Here is a 17,771-nt window from a genome sequence, read left to right on the forward strand (position 1 = left end):
GAAAAGTTATAAATTGGAACCAATTGTCTGCAATTAGCATATACCAAAAAGCTAAGTGATGGCAGCATAGACAAGTATAGGACAGTAATAAAATCTGCCACCCCTGTTTGCCACAGCCCATATCTCCTTCAGAATGAAAATGAACAAATGTTTTGGCCGACTTTCTCTAAGCATTTTAATAGCACGCAGGTGAATTGTACCTCAGTGTTTTTTCTGAAGAATTATCAAATGGAATTTGGTAATTTGGTGTAGGTATTACATAACTTTTAAGGACAAGGCTATAATTATTACTGATCTCAATTATCCTATAACCTTGTTTGAGATTTAATGCAGCTACCTGTTAATGAAGAGAACCGACAGAGAGAGCAGGATTTTCAAACACCTGTGAGAACGAGGCCAGGTGTGGGCTGGCTTTGAAAACAGTGCTCTCGCCTAACATGTCAGTCTTCCAACCCCTCTGGAACACGCTGCAATTTTCAAAGTGAGGACAGGGGATTGGGGCACTGGCAACTCTTTCACCTCCAATTAACTGCCCATTGAGCTTATTAAAAAGCTTGTTAACAGGCTGGAGAGAACCAGAAGGAAATGTTCTAAACAGCAAGCATGAAGAGTGAATTGTCTGGTGCACATTTGTGATGTTTTTGCTGAATTGAAATGTTTTTTAAAAATGGTTATTCAAACTGAGGTGTTCACGCAGTGGCACAATATTATCATCACTTGAGCAGAGTGGGTCAAGTGCCTTGTGATTGGCTGTTTGGCAACATGAGACTGCTGATCCTGTGCTCTCCTGCCTGTTCCAATATATAAGTCAATGGCAAGCTCATTCATGGCCGCTGTTCTGTCTTTAGCACTGCACTCCAGATCTAGTTTTTGACTGCAGGCAGCGCCGGTACCGCTAATTGGGCACTGAGCTAGTGATGGCCTAATTAGGGGTTTTGCGTATTAAAATAGTGTTGTGTCAGCAAAGCAGACACGACGCAGGGTCAGGATCTGGAAATGATGTGAGCGTCAGGTTCCCGATCTTGGATTGGAAATCCAGCCCATAATTTTTGTCCTGCATGCATCCAGACCCTCAGTGGTAGTTCCTTTGGTCTTGTCATTAGTAAAAATATAGGGTAACTAACTCAAAATCATAACAACCATGTAATTAAATTAATTATTTGAAGAACAATCTTGAGAAAAAAAAAAGTAACAAACTGCAGTCACTATTTCAGTTTCAGCTAACACTTAAGTAGCTTTTTCTTGAGGTTAATCTTTCAAAAAGTCTGTCTTCATGGATATTGGGCAAGGATAGTGTTAGATTCGTCTCTGATGTCTTAAGTAGTCAAATAGCCTGCTGTATTATGTTGAGACATACAAAAGGATAATGTCCACTATTTGTTAATTTACAGAATCCAATCTGATCCATAGTTCTGTGCATTCCCTACAAGTTTACGAAACTAAAACTGTGTAATGGCACTAATGATGAATAAAATAGGAAATTAGAAAGAGGTACCTTCAGTTGCTTGGTAGTACAGAATGTGAGTATTGCTGAAAAGAGGCACATGTTGCTGAAGCTTTTTGTCTTGCATTCATCAGGACAATCACAAGAATGCCAAATTTCAAATGATCACAATAATTTATACTACGGGAGAAAAGGGTGCTGATTGGTTGGCAAGTTGACTCCAATTGGCCAAGGGTTTCCATGGAGAAAGCAAAGGGGGGACTTTACGCTCCCAAGCTCTCAGGTAATTCAAAAAAGGTGCAATGCTTGAACATAATCCTTTTTTCATAATAAGCAGAGTAAAGGCTGTAATCAACCAGCCCCTGCTTGCAAAACCCAAAACAAAACGTTTATTGTTGAATGTGATTCTGCGATTGGGCAGCACTTGCTGAATAATCCTGAATGCGCTAATAGCTACACTAACAAACAATTTAAGATAATCAGTCGAGCTTGTAACATGGCTCACTTATGTTTGCTAGAAGTGGCATACATCAAACACAGGGACCAGTTCTCTGCAAGCAGACAGAATACGTTCAAGCCTTGCACCTTTCTTTGAATTAGCCAAGAGCTTGCAGAGCCTGTAGTTCCCTGTTGCTTTCTTCATGGTAACGCCTCAGCCAATCAGAGTGGACTTGCACCAATCAGCACTCTTTTCTCTGGTAGTATAAATAGTTGTGATTGTTTGAAATTTGGCATTCTTGCATTTTTCCTGATGAGTGCAAGATGAAAAGCGTTGGCAACATGTCTCTCTTCAGCAATATAAAGAATAAGAATATAATGTGCACGTTTACCTGTGGTTAAAGGTAATGGTGCAGCTATCCAGTGACCCAAATGAGGGGCTATGTATGTCCAGACAAGTCGATCACCCTCCTTTCTAACTGTTCCAAGTCCTCGGTTTACCCAAGCACCTTTGATAAAAGAACAACATTTGTGAGCCAGGTAATTGTCTTTGGTTCATTAGACTTTAATTATGACAAAAGAAAAAACACTAATAAAAGGAAGTGAGAACATTTTAGATGCCCTAACTATAATCTACCAAAGTTCTCTTAAATTGGGAACTGTTAATTTGGATTGGAAAATTGTGTACGTCACTACGCTATTTAAAGAAGTTGGGAGAGGAAAACTAAGGAATTATGGACCAGTTAGCCAAACATCTATTGTCAGGAAATTAATAGAATCTATAATTAAGGAGAAGGTAAATAAACACCTTGAAAATTTTCCACTGATCAGAGAGACCCAGCATACATTTGTAAAGGGTAGGTCATGGTTGATGTATCCGATTGGATTTTTTTTGAAGAGGTATCTAAGCTAGTGAAAATGGAAATGTTTATCGATGTTATTTATCTGGACTTCCAGGAGACATTTGGTAAAGTCACTCATAAGAAACTGTTAGCTGAAGTTTAAGCTCATGGAATTGAAGACTAATTATTAACCTGGTTAGGAAATTGGTTGATGAGAAAGACTGCCAAGAAACTATCATTTTTCCTAATATTATTGTGGGATACTTGAAAGCAGGCTTATGTCTGTGTGTGTATGGTTCTGTGTTTGTGGCTAATTTAATTAAATGAGAGACGATTAGACTGCAAGGTTTAAATTATCAAAGGAGTTAGGTGTAAAACAGACATTTGAAATGGAGATGAGTAAGCTAGGGTGAGGTCTCAGCAGATATGGTGTGAAAGGAATTTGCATTTTTAGATAAGCGGAGAAGTGCTTGATTTTCAAAAGGGGCATTGGAAATGTTTACAACTGGCAAGATAAATAAGGCAAAGTGATTACCTTGATTTCTCCCAAAAGTGCTGGCCATTATGATAACATTAAAGATTGTTATATTTTGGGAAAAGTAACTTCTAAAGGCAAGGGGAAACAATGGAATTTACAAATCAAAAGGGATAAAATATTTTTCAAAGAAGGATGGGAGGCTGTGTGAGCGGCGGCCGTGTGAGAGCTTGAAAGGTGCAGTGTTAAACAGACTGGTGGGAAAAGCCTCTAGCCACCCTGCAGAAGTTTGCTGTTCCAGTAACCAAAGTTGTGTTAAAAGCCTTCGGAAGTCCATTGTCTAGTGGGTACTTGTGGTAATATTGCTGGATGACTTTATAAATTGGAATCTTGCCTTAAAAGGGGTGTGTAGTTGAGAGTCTGGTTAAGTAGAAATTTTGAGAACTGTAATAACTTGTGTAACTGTAATCTTGTGTGTTTAAGTTTATTCTTCTTTTGTTAATAAATGTTTTAATTTAATCTTTAAAATCTCTAAAGGTGGCAGTGGACTCATTACTTCTGACTTCAGTGCAAACGTCTTCTCATAATAAATACAAATTGCAAAGTTGCTGTGATAGTGTGGCTAAGTTTCCCTTGTGGACTTGGTCAGCCTGGCAAATACCACCTGCCATACCATAACAGGAGACAGCGAATATGGACAACAGGCAGCTACCCTAATTGACAGGATATGACTAGTGGTGTCCCACAAGAACCTCTATTCATTAACAACATAAATGATGGCCACATAGCCAAATTTACTGATGACACACAGATAGACGGTATAGTAAACAGTGCACATAGAAGCATAAAAATGTAAAGAGATTTTGACAGGTTAAATGAATGGGAAAAATTGTGGCAAATGGATTTCAATGTAGGCTAATATAAAGTCATCCACTATGGGCTTAAATAGGGTAGAAAAGGATACTTTATAAATGGTGAAAAGCTAGAAACAGTGAAGGTCCAAAGAGACTTGGGGATCCAGGTACACAGGTCTTTAAAATATCATGGACAAGCACAGAAAATAATCAAAAAGATTAATGGAATGCTGGCTTTTTTAACTAGAAGTCTCGAATACAAGGCGGCAGAAGTCATGCTTCAACTATACAAAGCCCTGGTTACACCACGACCGGACGGAGTATTATATCATAGGAAAGATATGTTGGCTTTGGAGGGAGTGCACAGGAATTTTACCAGAATGATTTCCGGACCTCAAGGGTTAAATTATAAGGGAGGCCAGGGTGATATTCCCTGGAATCTCAAAGGTTACGGGTGATTTACGAACATACGAATTAGAGCAGGAATAGGCCATTGGGCCCCTTGAGCCTGCTGTGCCATTTGATAAGATCATGGCTGATCTGATTGTGGCCTCAACTCTACTTAATTGAAGTTTTGAAGATAAGAGTTAACAGATAGTTTATCTCAGTCGACCCTATTTCCTGAAGTTGAAGAGCCTGGGATCAGGGGGCATAGTCAAAAAAATGGAGCCAGGCCTTTCAGGAGTGAAATTTATAAGCATTTCTTCATGCAAACGACGGGAGGTGTTTGAAACTCTGTTCCACAAATGACAATTGATACTCGTTACATTTAAAACTGAAAATGATAGATTTTTTATGAGCAAAGGTATTAATGTATATGGATCATTGATCAGCCATGATCTCTTCGAACAGTGGATCAGGTTTGAGGGGTTAAATGGCTGACTCTACTTCCTTTGAATATTTTATGACCAGTTACATGTGCTAAAATGCTCCTTTTATGGTGAAATGTGTGTATTTTTTAACCTACTGCCCAGGGCCAGATACTTTTGAATAAAAACCCAGCTGTGAGGATAACAGGCATCTTACTCCTGGCCTCTGACAATGCCCAAAGACTTGTAAAAACAGCCCAGAGTGACTCTCCCTGCCTGGGACCACTTTCCAAGCACCACAGCTAAAAGTGGGATCTTTCCATGTGGTCAATCATAGGTGAAAACCATCGACTGTTGTGCTTTGATGCAATGCAATGAGGCAGAAACATTAGATATTAGTTTAAAATGCTTCTTAAAAATAGCTAATGCCACTTACCTATTAAGCATGAGATTGCAGCTCTACTTTTCAGTTTAGAATGAGGGATCAAGTTATCAGTTTGTATTAAAAAATACTTTTAAATAAACAAATAGTAAACTTGTCTACTGTCAAATGCAGAGTTAGGTCCTCTTTATTTTTTATGACATTTACTACTTTTAGAATCATATCTGAGCCTGTTTTTAATGAGTGGAATTTAATGTAGGTGATGGGTGCTTTGCCCGCTGGTTGGAGAGCTAGCTTGAGCCCTTGTCTCTTTTTGGCAAAGTCTGTCACATGCATTTAACTGGGCAGTGACAGGCATTTCTCAGGGGAAGAAGTCCTACCCACAGAGCTGTCAGTCAGTCAGAGACCATCAGCTCTTCATTGCTCAGCAGTGCCACTGAGGAGGTAGTGGCTGCTGCTGGTTACGCACCCACCCAGGGCCCAGGATCACTGAAGAACCCAGGCCACAGGCATGTGACAGCAGAAGGGGAGGGACTAGGCTCTCATCGGACCCCCTCACTTCCCAATACTGGGTCCACAGCCAGACAGCTGGTAGCAAACCTGCCATTTCTGGGTTCCCCGATTGAATTAAATCCCAATTAGGCAATACCTGCGTGCAGTTGGGGTTCCCAAGACGTTCAGGACAAAGATCCTGCCTCCAATAGCAGATGACCAGTCAGAGGACCAGCAGTGCCACTGGGAAAGGTTGCTACTGTTGGTACTGCAGTAGGCCCAGGATGTAGAGCAGCAATGGGAGCTCTGGAGTGCAGTTGTGAAGGGTGGCCTCACAGGGGCCAGTCAGGAAGGCCCCTGGGTAGGGGATGAGTGTGGAGGGCAGAGATGTGCTTTAACCATGGGACAAGTCTTTGCCTGCTGTCAGCGCCTGAACAAGAGGTCACCCATGCCCCCCAGCCCCAGCTGCTTGTTGAATACCTCAGGGGGGATGGGGTGTTCAGGATTGCCGCTTATGGGCCTCAAATGGTCTATGGACAGCAAGGCCAAACCGGACTTTCCCCAACCCGACTTAAATCGGCAGTCGGGAAGACGATGGACACTCCACCCCATGTCTTCCCATCCAATTAAATGGCCCCTCCCACCCTCCAGCCCATTACCGTCCCTTGTGTCAAAGAATTGATTTATAAATACTCGGCCTTATGAGTACAGCCTGTGGCATCTGCATCACTGAGAACATTGAGGATGATGGTACATTCCTGCCTTAGGCCCCTTCTCATTGCCAGCACATACTCATCCTGTAATCGGCAATGAAGAGCAAGCTGCTTGCTTCCCACTCTGAGCATCTTCCCCGAGTTCCTGCTTTCCTTAGAACTGCCACGTGCACGTCACAAGCCCCAGGAGGAGAGAGAAGGCAGCGAATCAGAGCTGATGAAGAGATCCATCACTTAATCTGACATTTCCAGCCACCAGCTCTGATACTGGCACTGCACATACCATGGAGGCTATTCTGCAGTTGGGATCTACATGTAGTGTGTCACGTGGACATAAGTGGGTTACAGCCAGGCCACGTGGAAATGGTTTGCTTACCATCTCACTGGGGGGCAAGGTCACAGACACAGACACGTTCTGCAGCAGAAGACTCAGATAAGGGCCTTGATGGGGCAGCATATAGGACAACTTAATGGGCACTTTTTTATTCTTTCATGGGATGTGAGCGTCGCTGGCAAGGATGACTTATTGCTCATCCCTGATTGACTTTGAGAAGATGGTGGTAAGCCACCATTGAACCGCTGAAGTCTATCTGTTGTAGGTGCACCCTCTTAGGAAAAGAGTTCCAGGTGTTCTCATGCGTCTGCTGCCCTTACCCTTTTGGGTGGTAGAGGTCAGAGGTTTGGAAAAGTGCTGTTGATGGAGCTTTGTACAGTGCATCTTGTATATAGTACACGCTTCATATCAAGATGCTGGGTGCATTGACTGGCCTGCCAAGAAGCTTCCTGACACTGTCAAGTAGCATGGAGGAGTCCGGCTCCAAGTTGTCAGAGGGTGTAGTGCAGAGCTCGTCTTCAATGCTCCCTCTTCTCCATCTCCCTGAGATGCTGCAGACCTATAGATACTGCCACTGCTGCCCCAAACCTATTGCAGCCTTTGTGTGGATGGGTCACCTATCCATCTGCCCCCAGGACGTTGCAGCTACAATCCCTGACAAATTCAGGAACTCACCACATCACCACGAGAGAAGTCCGGACACTTGGCAATAAAGCTCCTAAAAATTAACTTACCTGCAATTTGGGTGCCTGGCCCTTTAAATAACACTTGTGTGCAGCCCATCTTCTGGCAGAACGCTTGTTGTTTGCAGCGTGATCTATGATTTAGTTAACAGGACTAGCGTTGCCCAAATTAGAGAATGTGGCATCATATCAGCTGGTTGAGCTGTATAACGTCAGGATAGCATCAGTTCAAGGCCTTTCAGTGCATGTAAGGGACCCCTACAACACTACCCAAGGGAATTTCTAGCCTACTAAATGGAAGTGGAGAAGAAAAAAGTTAATCTTGAACACTATTCCAAATGAAAGCCTCAACTGCAGAACAAGCTGGCAAAGCAAGGCAGGGAACACCATCATGCATAAAGTGATCAATAACTGAAATGGTCCTCGTGATAAGATAGTGCAGGAAATATATCTTGAGCCAATCAAGATGCAGTTGGATACAGCTCTGGGATGGAGGGCAGGGTGGGAGGCATTATGAGTTTCTATAGAGGAATGAGCTAAAAAGACTAAATGGCTCATCTCATCCGTACTCAGTAAACTATGTAGATTTAAATTACAATTTATTTAGCATCTGCCCCACAAACAAAAACTGAATAAATATTGCGCTACTACAGTTTAATACTCTCCTATTGAGTGAAAGCACTTTGAACAGGCCTTTTCAACAATAGGTGATGTCTCTCAGCTTCAATCCAGATTGTCGCAGCTATGTGTACTGACAATGTATTTCCCGCCAGGTATTAATATTGACCCACAATAAATCAGGATTATGATATTGAGATTTGCTCACATACCAATTTTGAGGTCAAATGTCCAGGCTGGAAGAGCATCTGCATGTGTCACCAAGTCTGTTGGTCCAAGAGGTAATGTGATTTGGATGGACCCTGCAACCTTCACATTTTCTTCAGCAGAAAACAATTGAACACTAATGGCAGCCAGGGGTGTCAGTTCAATGCTCTTCAGTCCTGTAACAGAAATCATTTTCCATTAAAAAACTGTGTAAAACAAGCAAATAAGTCCAAGCTGATATGAAATTATGTTTTTGTAGGAGTTCAAATACGGATTCAGCATTCAGTCAAACTAAAAGGAACACACACCTAATTAACTTTTATTGTTCCTAAAACTTGATGGGGGTCAGGAGGAAATAACAGCTGCAATTTCATAGGTTTCTACTGTGTTGTTTGATTATGCAATAGTGCTCTTTAAATTCTGAAAAATGTAGTTTTAAGACATAATTTTAAATATACATAACAGTATATTTTGCAGAGTAAAATTGGCTACCATTTTAATAAACCATCTTACAATGATCTGTGGATCAGTTTTGGCATCAGTTACTTTCTAAAGTAATCATTTAATGAAAAGTCATGGAGTTTATGCAAAGATTAAACGATGAAGGTAGGATCTCGCCTCCATCTCAGAAGGTTATGGTTCACACCCCACTCCTGATCCTTGAGCGCATAATCCAGTGTGGCACTCTTATGTGTCACTGATAGAATACTGCATTGTTAGAGGTACTGTCCTTTGGATAAAACATTAGATCAGAGACCCATCCGCTTGTTCAGGTGAATATTTAAAAAGTCCCATTGCATTATTTGATGAGAGTTTTTTTCCCCAATGCCTTGGCCAAGATGCATCCCGCAACCAACATCATTAAAATTGATTAGCTGGCTATTTATAATTATTGATGTTTGTAGGGCTTTACTGCCTGCAAACTGGTTGCTGCGTTTCCCTGTATTCTAACATTGGCTGCACTTCAAAATTAATGAATTGGTTGTGAAGTACTTTGGGATGTCCTAGGGTTTCGAAAGATGGGAAATAATTGCAAGTTCTTTCTTCACAACTTAGTGTTAACTTGGGGTGACAGAACGAGGTTTGTACCTGCAATCTCCCCACCAACAGCTTCTAACCTCAAGTTTTGAAAACAAGACAAGAACTTCTTCGCAGTCAGGGAGGGAAGGGATAAACTAACTTAGTCACGTCTTCAAAGGGATATGTGGAATAGGATTCTGAGGAGGAAAAAAATAAATTAACAATGGAAAAGAATACTAAAATGTATGAATAGTGCCAAGATGATGTAATTTCCCTGGTTGACAATTTTAGTGGAAACATTTGGGCAGAACACAAGAAGGGAAATATGGCTTCTTGTGCTGACACTATCCCCAAGATTACTGACTGGATGAATTTCACTACCCACAAGTCAGCATGTAAAAAAAAGTACTGTTATCATTTTAATCTGTACACAAAGTGTGGCACTATCACCAAAAAGTAGCTCCAGGTAGCTAATTTACAGAATCATAGGATGGTAACATTACAGGAAGCCATTCCGCTCATCGTGTCTGTGCTGGCTCTCTATAAAACTTACTCAGCTAGTCCCTCTACTCCGCCTTTCACCAAAACCCTGCAAATCTTTTCACTTCAGCTAATTACCCAATTGCCTTTTGAAAGCCGCAAATGAATCGGTCTCCGCCACACTTTCAGGCAGTTCCAGATCCTAACCACTCGTTATGTGAAAAGGCTTTCCCTCATGTCGCCTCCAGTTCTTTTGCCAATCATCTTAAATTAACATCCTCTCGCACTCAACCGTTCCACCAATGGGATTAGTTTCTCCCTGTCTACTCTGTCCAGGCCCCTCATGATCTCCATTAAATTTCCTCTTAACCTTTTCCACTCTAAGGAGAAAAGCCCCAGCTCACCAATCTATGCCTCACGACTGAGGTCTCTCATACCTGGAACTATTCTCGTAAATCTTTTCTGCACCTCGCTAAAGCCTTCACATCCATCAGAATTGGACATAGTACTCCAGTTGAGGCAAGACCAGTATTTTATAAAGATTCACCATAACATCCTTGTTTTTGCTCTCTATGCCATAAAGTCCTGGATCCCACATGCCTTGTTAACTGCTTCCTTAATCTGTACTGTTACCTTCAGTAATTTGTAGCATGTCTCTCTGTTCCTGCTGCTTGTTTAGAATTGTACTCTTTATTTTTTGTTGCCGCTCCTCACTTCTGACAATAATGTATCACTTCACTGTATTAAATTTCATCTGCCACAAGTCTGTCCACTCCACCAGCCTGTCCATGTCCTTTTGAAGTCCACTATCCCCCTCACAGTTCACAATGCTATGGTAGTAGCCAGGACAATTTCCCACATAGCTAGCTTCTTTCTTCAATTGTGTCACTCTGCACAGACTCAGCACTTCTGCACAGGAAGAGGAAAGACAAGCTATTACAACAGTAGGTCTACTAAAAGGCTCAATTTTAACAGAATCCTTTCACTTCCTGCATGGAAGCTGTGATAATCCTGCCTTCCAATATCATTTGCTTGACTTCTTTTGCTTCAGTGCAAGGAAAGGAAGAAGAATTAGTACAGGATTCCAACTTAGTCAATAAAACACAATCAGGCAGGCAGTTAAGAGACCCAGAGGCAAATTTACAGCAGCAGGTTTACCAAGGGCCACGATGGCAGGGATGTTAGGAGTAACACTACTATAATGAAACACAGAATGATAAGATAGAGTATGATGATTGCAAGAAGTGATTAAAACTTTACTTGATTTGTTCATTAAGGTTCCCATTGTATGGATAAAGTTGTCTGTTCCCCAGGGAGGCTGTGGCGCTGTGAGATAGGCTGTTAGGTTAGAAACATAGGTGTTCTTCGGTAATCTCAGTAATCCTTTTGGAAACTGGACACTGGGATATCTTCGGTCATCTAAAAAACACAAGAACCTTCATTACAAATGGAAGGAAAAGAGCAGCCTGAACTGCTGTGTGTTGTTTAATTAGGTGATGTTGTTCTATTTGGCAGTAAGGTTGGCTGACTAATAGCTTTAAATTTAGTAAGGCTGGTAATCAATATTAACATTATTTCATACTTTTTAAATAAAACTAGAATATACATGGAAAACATGAACTTAAATTGAGCCATTTAAAGGCATATTCCCAGCATATTGTGAACTTGTTGCTCTTACACGATGATCCTATACGAATCTTCACTCTAATACACAGTAAGACTGAAAAGTATCTCATATCGTGAGACATACTTGTATTACAGTTGTACGTCTAATTTAGGGCACTGAAGCACTGGGAACAACATATGATGATAAATACTTTCCTTTAAATAATGACCAAATAGTTTACTTGCTCTTTGGTCTTACAAAGCAGAAGATCGAGAGCATGAGAAATATGTACTCCACTCATCGGTGAGTTTCCTCCACAGATCGTGTACAATTTAGCCCATTACATGTGCTAGTCAATTGTTCAATGCCCTGGAAGAAATGACATGCCACAGCCAAACTGCCAGGAAGGTGAAACTCTCATGAAATAATACCCTGACCTCCAAAATACCTGTTGAAATATCAGGACATCACCCAATCCTTACAGTTTACACCTTCTGACTCAGACTTTTGCACTCTTCCCATTGACTTCTACATTTTAATATTGATCACTAAACTGGGAAAGTGTTCTACATGTCAAGAACCAACTTGATAGCACAGAATTTACGAAAGAAAATAAAATCAAAACATCTTCAAAGACTATGAAATAAATAAAGGATTAGATTACATGCCTACATAGGAATAAGCCAGATGCTGGATGGATTTTCTTTCTCTAGAGAGTGGGGAGCTTCTGGAATGCATGGATGGTAGTGAGAGCAGACTCGCTGCACACCGTAAAGAGGGAGCCAGACTGGTTTATGGCTGAGGCAGAGACTGCACCACATGGAAGGTAAGTGGATTAACCGATATCATTTGCCAAGTCAATGTGATCTCCAGATCTAGTTTCAATCATCTCGGGTGGGGGGAAGGGGAAAAAGAGGAATTTTCCAGAATATGCCCCTCCACCCCCCAGCCCTGTTTTTTTTTGTCTCTCAGGTGATTACAGGGTGGGTAGCATTAGGGTGAGGGGTGGGGGTGGTGAAAGAGACAGAGTTAGGGCTATATCGCTAGAACGAGAACTCCAGGCGTCACGAACGCGAGTCAGTCTTGACAGACTAGCTGAACTTTTCCTATCCTTCTTTTCCATACTATTATTAAATAGTTGAAATTGTAATATCAAAAGTCAAATTAAGCCAGACAAGGAGGGTAGCGCAAGACAAGGAAGGTAGCACAGCATTAAGCTTATTTACTAAATTAGCAGCATTTGTTGCTATCTACCGACCATATCATTCAACTGCTTCATTTCTCAATGCAAATCTCAGCCCTGTAACAACACCATCTGTTAAAGCATAGGCCTCACTTGCTGCTTTCACCAATTTCAAATTCCCACTGGTCATGTCCCAGTTACACCTCCGGCACACACCAAGCACTGCAAATATTTTTGAAATGTGAATACGCTTCTCAATGTGTCCTCAGGGTTAATATGTTTCTGCAGTGCCACCCACCCCCACTTTCAGCTGAGATCATTGTTTCCAATGCTCTAATCCGCATTTCTTTGTTGGGAGAGGGGAAAGAACACAAATCCTGCTTTGTAAAACTGATTATCTTGTCTGTGTCTCACATACTGCAATTAAATAATAATCTTCAAAATAAGCATTTTATTCCGATAGTTCAGGTAAAGAGGTATTGATAATAGATTTAAACAAGGATATTTTCAGTTTAAAAAAAAGCTTCCTACCTCACATCACACAGAAACAAAATACAAGGTTAAAAACCATTGTCCCCTATGGTATATCATAATTCCCTGTATTTATTGCCCCTGTGGATACTCAAGGCAGAGTGGTGCTCCAAGGCTAGGTAGGCTTTTCCTGACTTTGGCAAATAGAAATTGCTAATCAAGTCAGTCTCAAATCCCGAATCCTAGGTTTTCCTATGTTGCTACTCCCTGGCACATCTGTTACAAGTACTACTTGAATCTGCCCCAGCTGTCACAATAAAGTTTGCGGTGTTTCAGAATTTTGGACAATGCTGCCTATAGGGGCTTTTGGTATGCTGTATGTTATCTACCATTATACTATGCATTTAGTTTAGCTTTCAAGGGGATGAGTTAACGGGAACTCCAGGCCTGGCAAGTGCATATTAAATTTCAGAGCAGGCATCTGAACCAGAGACAATTAATGATATTCGAGGGCCTATTCACACTCATTGCTGAGAATTCTATTAATTTGAACTCCACTGTTAGGCTGATAGATTGCAGCAGGAGGCCATCAAGCAGCAAAGTGCTGAATGAACAGGAGGCGACAGGGAGAGGATATTCTAATACAACGCAGAGGAGTTATCATTTAAGTTAGGAAAATGATTCACTGAAGTGGGGCAGTATGTTGTTTCCATTATTTTCATACCATTACATAAAAATAAGACTTAGCCATTTAAACCAAGTGAATCTGATAAGAACCGTTGCTCTGGGTGGGTGTTGTTTTAATAAAGCACATTAATGATTAGAACCATCCCTCACCTCTTTTGTTAACTCTAGCCACCTCGTGAGGTATTGAAGTGATACACATGCAAGAACCACCCAAAGCAAAGGGGGAAGTTATTATTTACCTCTTGGTTACTGGGTCATAAATGTGCATATAGGGCAGCACAAGTCAACTCTCATAAACGTAAGACCTTCAGATCATTTATGGGAGAGTTCTACACCACCAAATCCAAGGAGGTATTGACAGTAAACCCACATTTATAACAAAACCCAAAATGGGAAGTTTCCGGAGGGAAGGTGCATAAATATAACTTTTATAACTATAAATAAAAACTATCATTTGAGGTCTTGTCAAGTTTTTAGTACTCCACCAAACATTGTTCATCAATGTACTTTTGTTCACAACAGTAAAGGTTATAAAGTAAACTATGAGGGAAAAAAAAACAGCAAAAACGATTATTTACCCCACCTACCAATCTTTCCTCCTGTGATTAAAATAGTGTCTTCAAATAGCCAGAGATTTGCTCGGCTTTGTGGAAGCATTGAAAGAGTTACAGCCGCAAAAACTGAAAAGTAGAAATAATAAAATTATAATAAAATAAATCTCCACAGCAAAAATTTAGTAGTACAACACCTGATTTAAGTAACACTTAAACTGTTCATAAAATAGTGAAAAGTCCAAAATCATGATGTTTCTTTCCAAAACTGTAACCAAGTCACCAATTAAATACTATCTAATCAAAGATCCTCTACAAAACCTTTCTTCACTGCCTCAATGCAGTCAACTAATAAAAACATGGAACTCAAATGAGATTTCAGGAACAGGGTGCGACAACTGAGGTTAAAAGCATTAAACAAAGTACTGTCAGGGCATTCTAATAAGCAAACTGCTGCATATTGTTGGCATCTCACAACAATGCACGTGCAGTGGCCCTGTCCACCAGCTAAAAGTTGAGGCCAAGGTGTCGCTGCAGGCTCTGGAAGCCATGACTGGATTGACTGGTCCTTGGGCTATTAGTTGCCTAAGGTCCTGGAGGAGGACGTCCCACCTCCAAGAGCCGCCAGCTAAAGGGCCGGCAGCTCTCCAGTCCCAGCAGCGACATCGGGAACGGTGGCCACTGCTGGAACTGCAGCAGTCCACCACGAGGAGCGGCATAGAGGCCAAATTCAAAGGTGAGTCAGAGGGCAGCTTCCATCCAAACTCTTCCCAATGTGAGCAGGTGGGAAAGCAACTACATCAATAGGTGTTCTATAGTTGGCTGCCAACAGTGAATGAACCTTTCATTCTAATCCCTCTCTTTGGAAGGTTGTACACAAGACATTCCAAGGTTGAGCCTACAAGTGGGTAATTGGTACGACTACCTCATATCTTGAAAGAACAATTCCTATGTTATTTTTTAAGTTACTTCAGATAGACAGGATGGAGAAGAACGGGATGATTAATTAAAATTGGAGAAAGATAAAGCAACCGTTTACCTGGCACTCTTTGGGTTTTCCAAGGCAAGGATGCTAGTAGGTAGCCTCCTTTACGTGCTGTGACAGTCAGGGTAAGGCCCAGCTTGTAAGGTACTTTGAAAACAACTCCGCCACCATCCTCAGTAAGGGCTGAGTTAGTCTTTGTGTAGTTAACAAAGACATCAACAATGACCTGATCCAGATAATGACGAGTGACCACATCGTTTATCTGTACCTTCAAGGTAAATAATGACCCTGAAACAAGAGAAGATTAATGCAGTTTTTCTAAAGCATCATTAAAACTAGATCATACTTGTGATTTCTTTTGAAGTGGTTGATTTGTGCTTGACTCTCCATCACACAGACCAGTATTATTTTATAGATGTTGGGCATCTTTAGTTCTGTGTAATTACGTCCTGAGTAAATTAATTCAATGAATTTTAGCCTGAAAACTACAGATGTTTGGGACCAGAGTAACCCTTAAAAGTGTATCTTTAAAAATTTTATTAAACGTTTTGATTGGCACGTTTGGTCTAAATTGATTTTCCACGATATTTAGCAGTCCTTGTTGAGAAGGAGATGGAGAGCTTGTTGTTCACAAGCTGGAGGCTACAATGAAAATCTCATTGGACAAACACAAATATCTGGTGGGGTTGAACAGCCGCTTTGAATGAAAATGGTTTATACTTCCACTCGGAGAACCAAGTGTCCAATCGTTCTACAGCATTTAATTGGCAAAATATTTTGTTGTATGCCTGGTTACTACTGTGAAATACATTAAAATGCTTTCTTCCAAGTAACACAAAATACTTTCCACCATTTTATCTGCTACTATGAGACAACAAACCCACACCACTGGAATTATGAACCCAAAGCAGCAACAATTTCTATCTACTCGATTCTTATTCACTGCTTTAAGTATCAAGGAAATGATTGACAATTATTTTTATCACTCCCTTGACAAATTATTGATACCAGTTTAAAGCCTTGCTCAGTTTGAAATACATTCATGGTTATAAGCTCCTGTCAAAGTATTGACATTTATTTCAACACACTGGGAGAAAATTCTATAATATGGGACTGTTCAGATGGTAGCAAAAAACTGTAAATAAAGTGAAAAGAAGTTTCTAAAGTCTCATGTAAACCCAACGACTGGACAAACACAAATAGCTAAACCTACATAAATGGTCTACACTATTTAGCTGGGATAAATGTTCTTTCTTACTTGCAAACAGATTAAGGTCAGACATAGATTCACCAAAACAAAGAATAAGAATACAGGTAATAGAAAGGGAAACCCAAACATTCCAACTTTGCAATGAGATTTGGAACCTCACACAAGTGATCATGATGAATTGTTGCATTATTTTATTAAGCCATCTTAAATTACTTCACAAGAGTCTTGAATATCATAAGACATTATGGGATAAACTTTACAAATTAGTGTTCCTGGCTCAGAGCTCCGCAGGCCTTAACTTTAATGACCAGAGAAAATCATTGGTTGCACTGGCTTCCATGACCAACTTTGCAGCCTGTCCTTTTGTTGAGCAAGGCGTTGTACTGAAATCAATGTGTAAGATGCATCCATATGCAACATAAATATCAATAACAAATACTGAAGCCCTCCAGATCTTACATAAAGCAATTCTTATGGACTAAGAAAGTTTATCATAAATTAGACACTCATCTTTGATGTTCAAGTGTATTTTAATTGTATTTGACTTGCAATTGGTGAAAGCCACATGCATTTTCTCAATGCGCTTACAGTGAATTGTTGAAAGGGCAAATTGCTGGATGCCACTTTGAAAAGCTGGACTTGAGGGCAAGATCAGTGAACTGATTGCAAGTGCTTCACTGTGCTTTTTCTATTTAACTAAATGCTTTAAGAGAACTTAAAACTGCCTCCCTAGACAAACATTTATGCACATGCCAATAGGGGTGTTCTCAGGCACAGGTCAACAGTGGGGAATGGTGGGGCAGGGAGGAAAAGTGAGATACAATGGGCAGTAAAAGTAAAAAGGAAGGTACAAGCACTTGAATGGATAGAAATGGGAGCAGGAGGATGGAGGTAAAGAGGATGAAGGCTATTAAGCTTTTGTCATTACGTCACAGAAACTTAACAAAATGGTTTCCTCAACTGTAAATTCAGTAAACATTGAATCATAGAAATTTATGGCACATGAGCCCATTTTGCCCGTTGTGTCCACGCCATTCAAAAAAAGAGCTATACAGCCTAATCCTACTTTCCAACTTCTGGTCCGTAGCCTAGTAGGTTACACCACTTCAAGTGCTTTATTAAATGTGATGAGGATTTCTACCTCCACAACCCCTTTAAGCTGCAAGTTCCAAACCCCCACCACCTTCTGGGTGAAAATTTTCTCAACTCTCCTCCAATACTTCCATCAATTGCTTTAAGTCTACACTCCCCACCCCCCATTGTTGGCCTCTCTGCTAAGGGAAATAG

At 40.7% G+C, this 17,771-nt stretch overlaps 1 protein-coding gene across 1 annotated transcript in view; it reads right to left on the reverse strand.

Moving 5' to 3' along the window:
- Positions 1-17,771, reverse strand: part of fam171b (family with sequence similarity 171 member B) — a 58,405-nt gene that overhangs the window by 12,499 nt on the left and 28,135 nt on the right. The window contains exons 2-6 of the mRNA XM_078551906.1: positions 15,329-15,562; positions 14,326-14,418; positions 11,052-11,210; positions 8,297-8,467; positions 2,275-2,391 (exon numbers count right to left, since the gene is read on the reverse strand). Coding sequence (XP_078408032.1) covers positions 2,275-2,391; positions 8,297-8,467; positions 11,052-11,210; positions 14,326-14,418; positions 15,329-15,562 — 774 coding nt within the window. The remainder of the gene's footprint in view (positions 1-2,274; positions 2,392-8,296; positions 8,468-11,051; positions 11,211-14,325; positions 14,419-15,328; positions 15,563-17,771) is intronic.

This window comes from Cetorhinus maximus, chromosome 11, assembly GCF_964194155.1.
Source record: "Cetorhinus maximus chromosome 11, sCetMax3.hap1.1, whole genome shotgun sequence".
Classification (NCBI taxonomy): domain Eukaryota; kingdom Metazoa; phylum Chordata; class Chondrichthyes; order Lamniformes; family Cetorhinidae; genus Cetorhinus; species Cetorhinus maximus.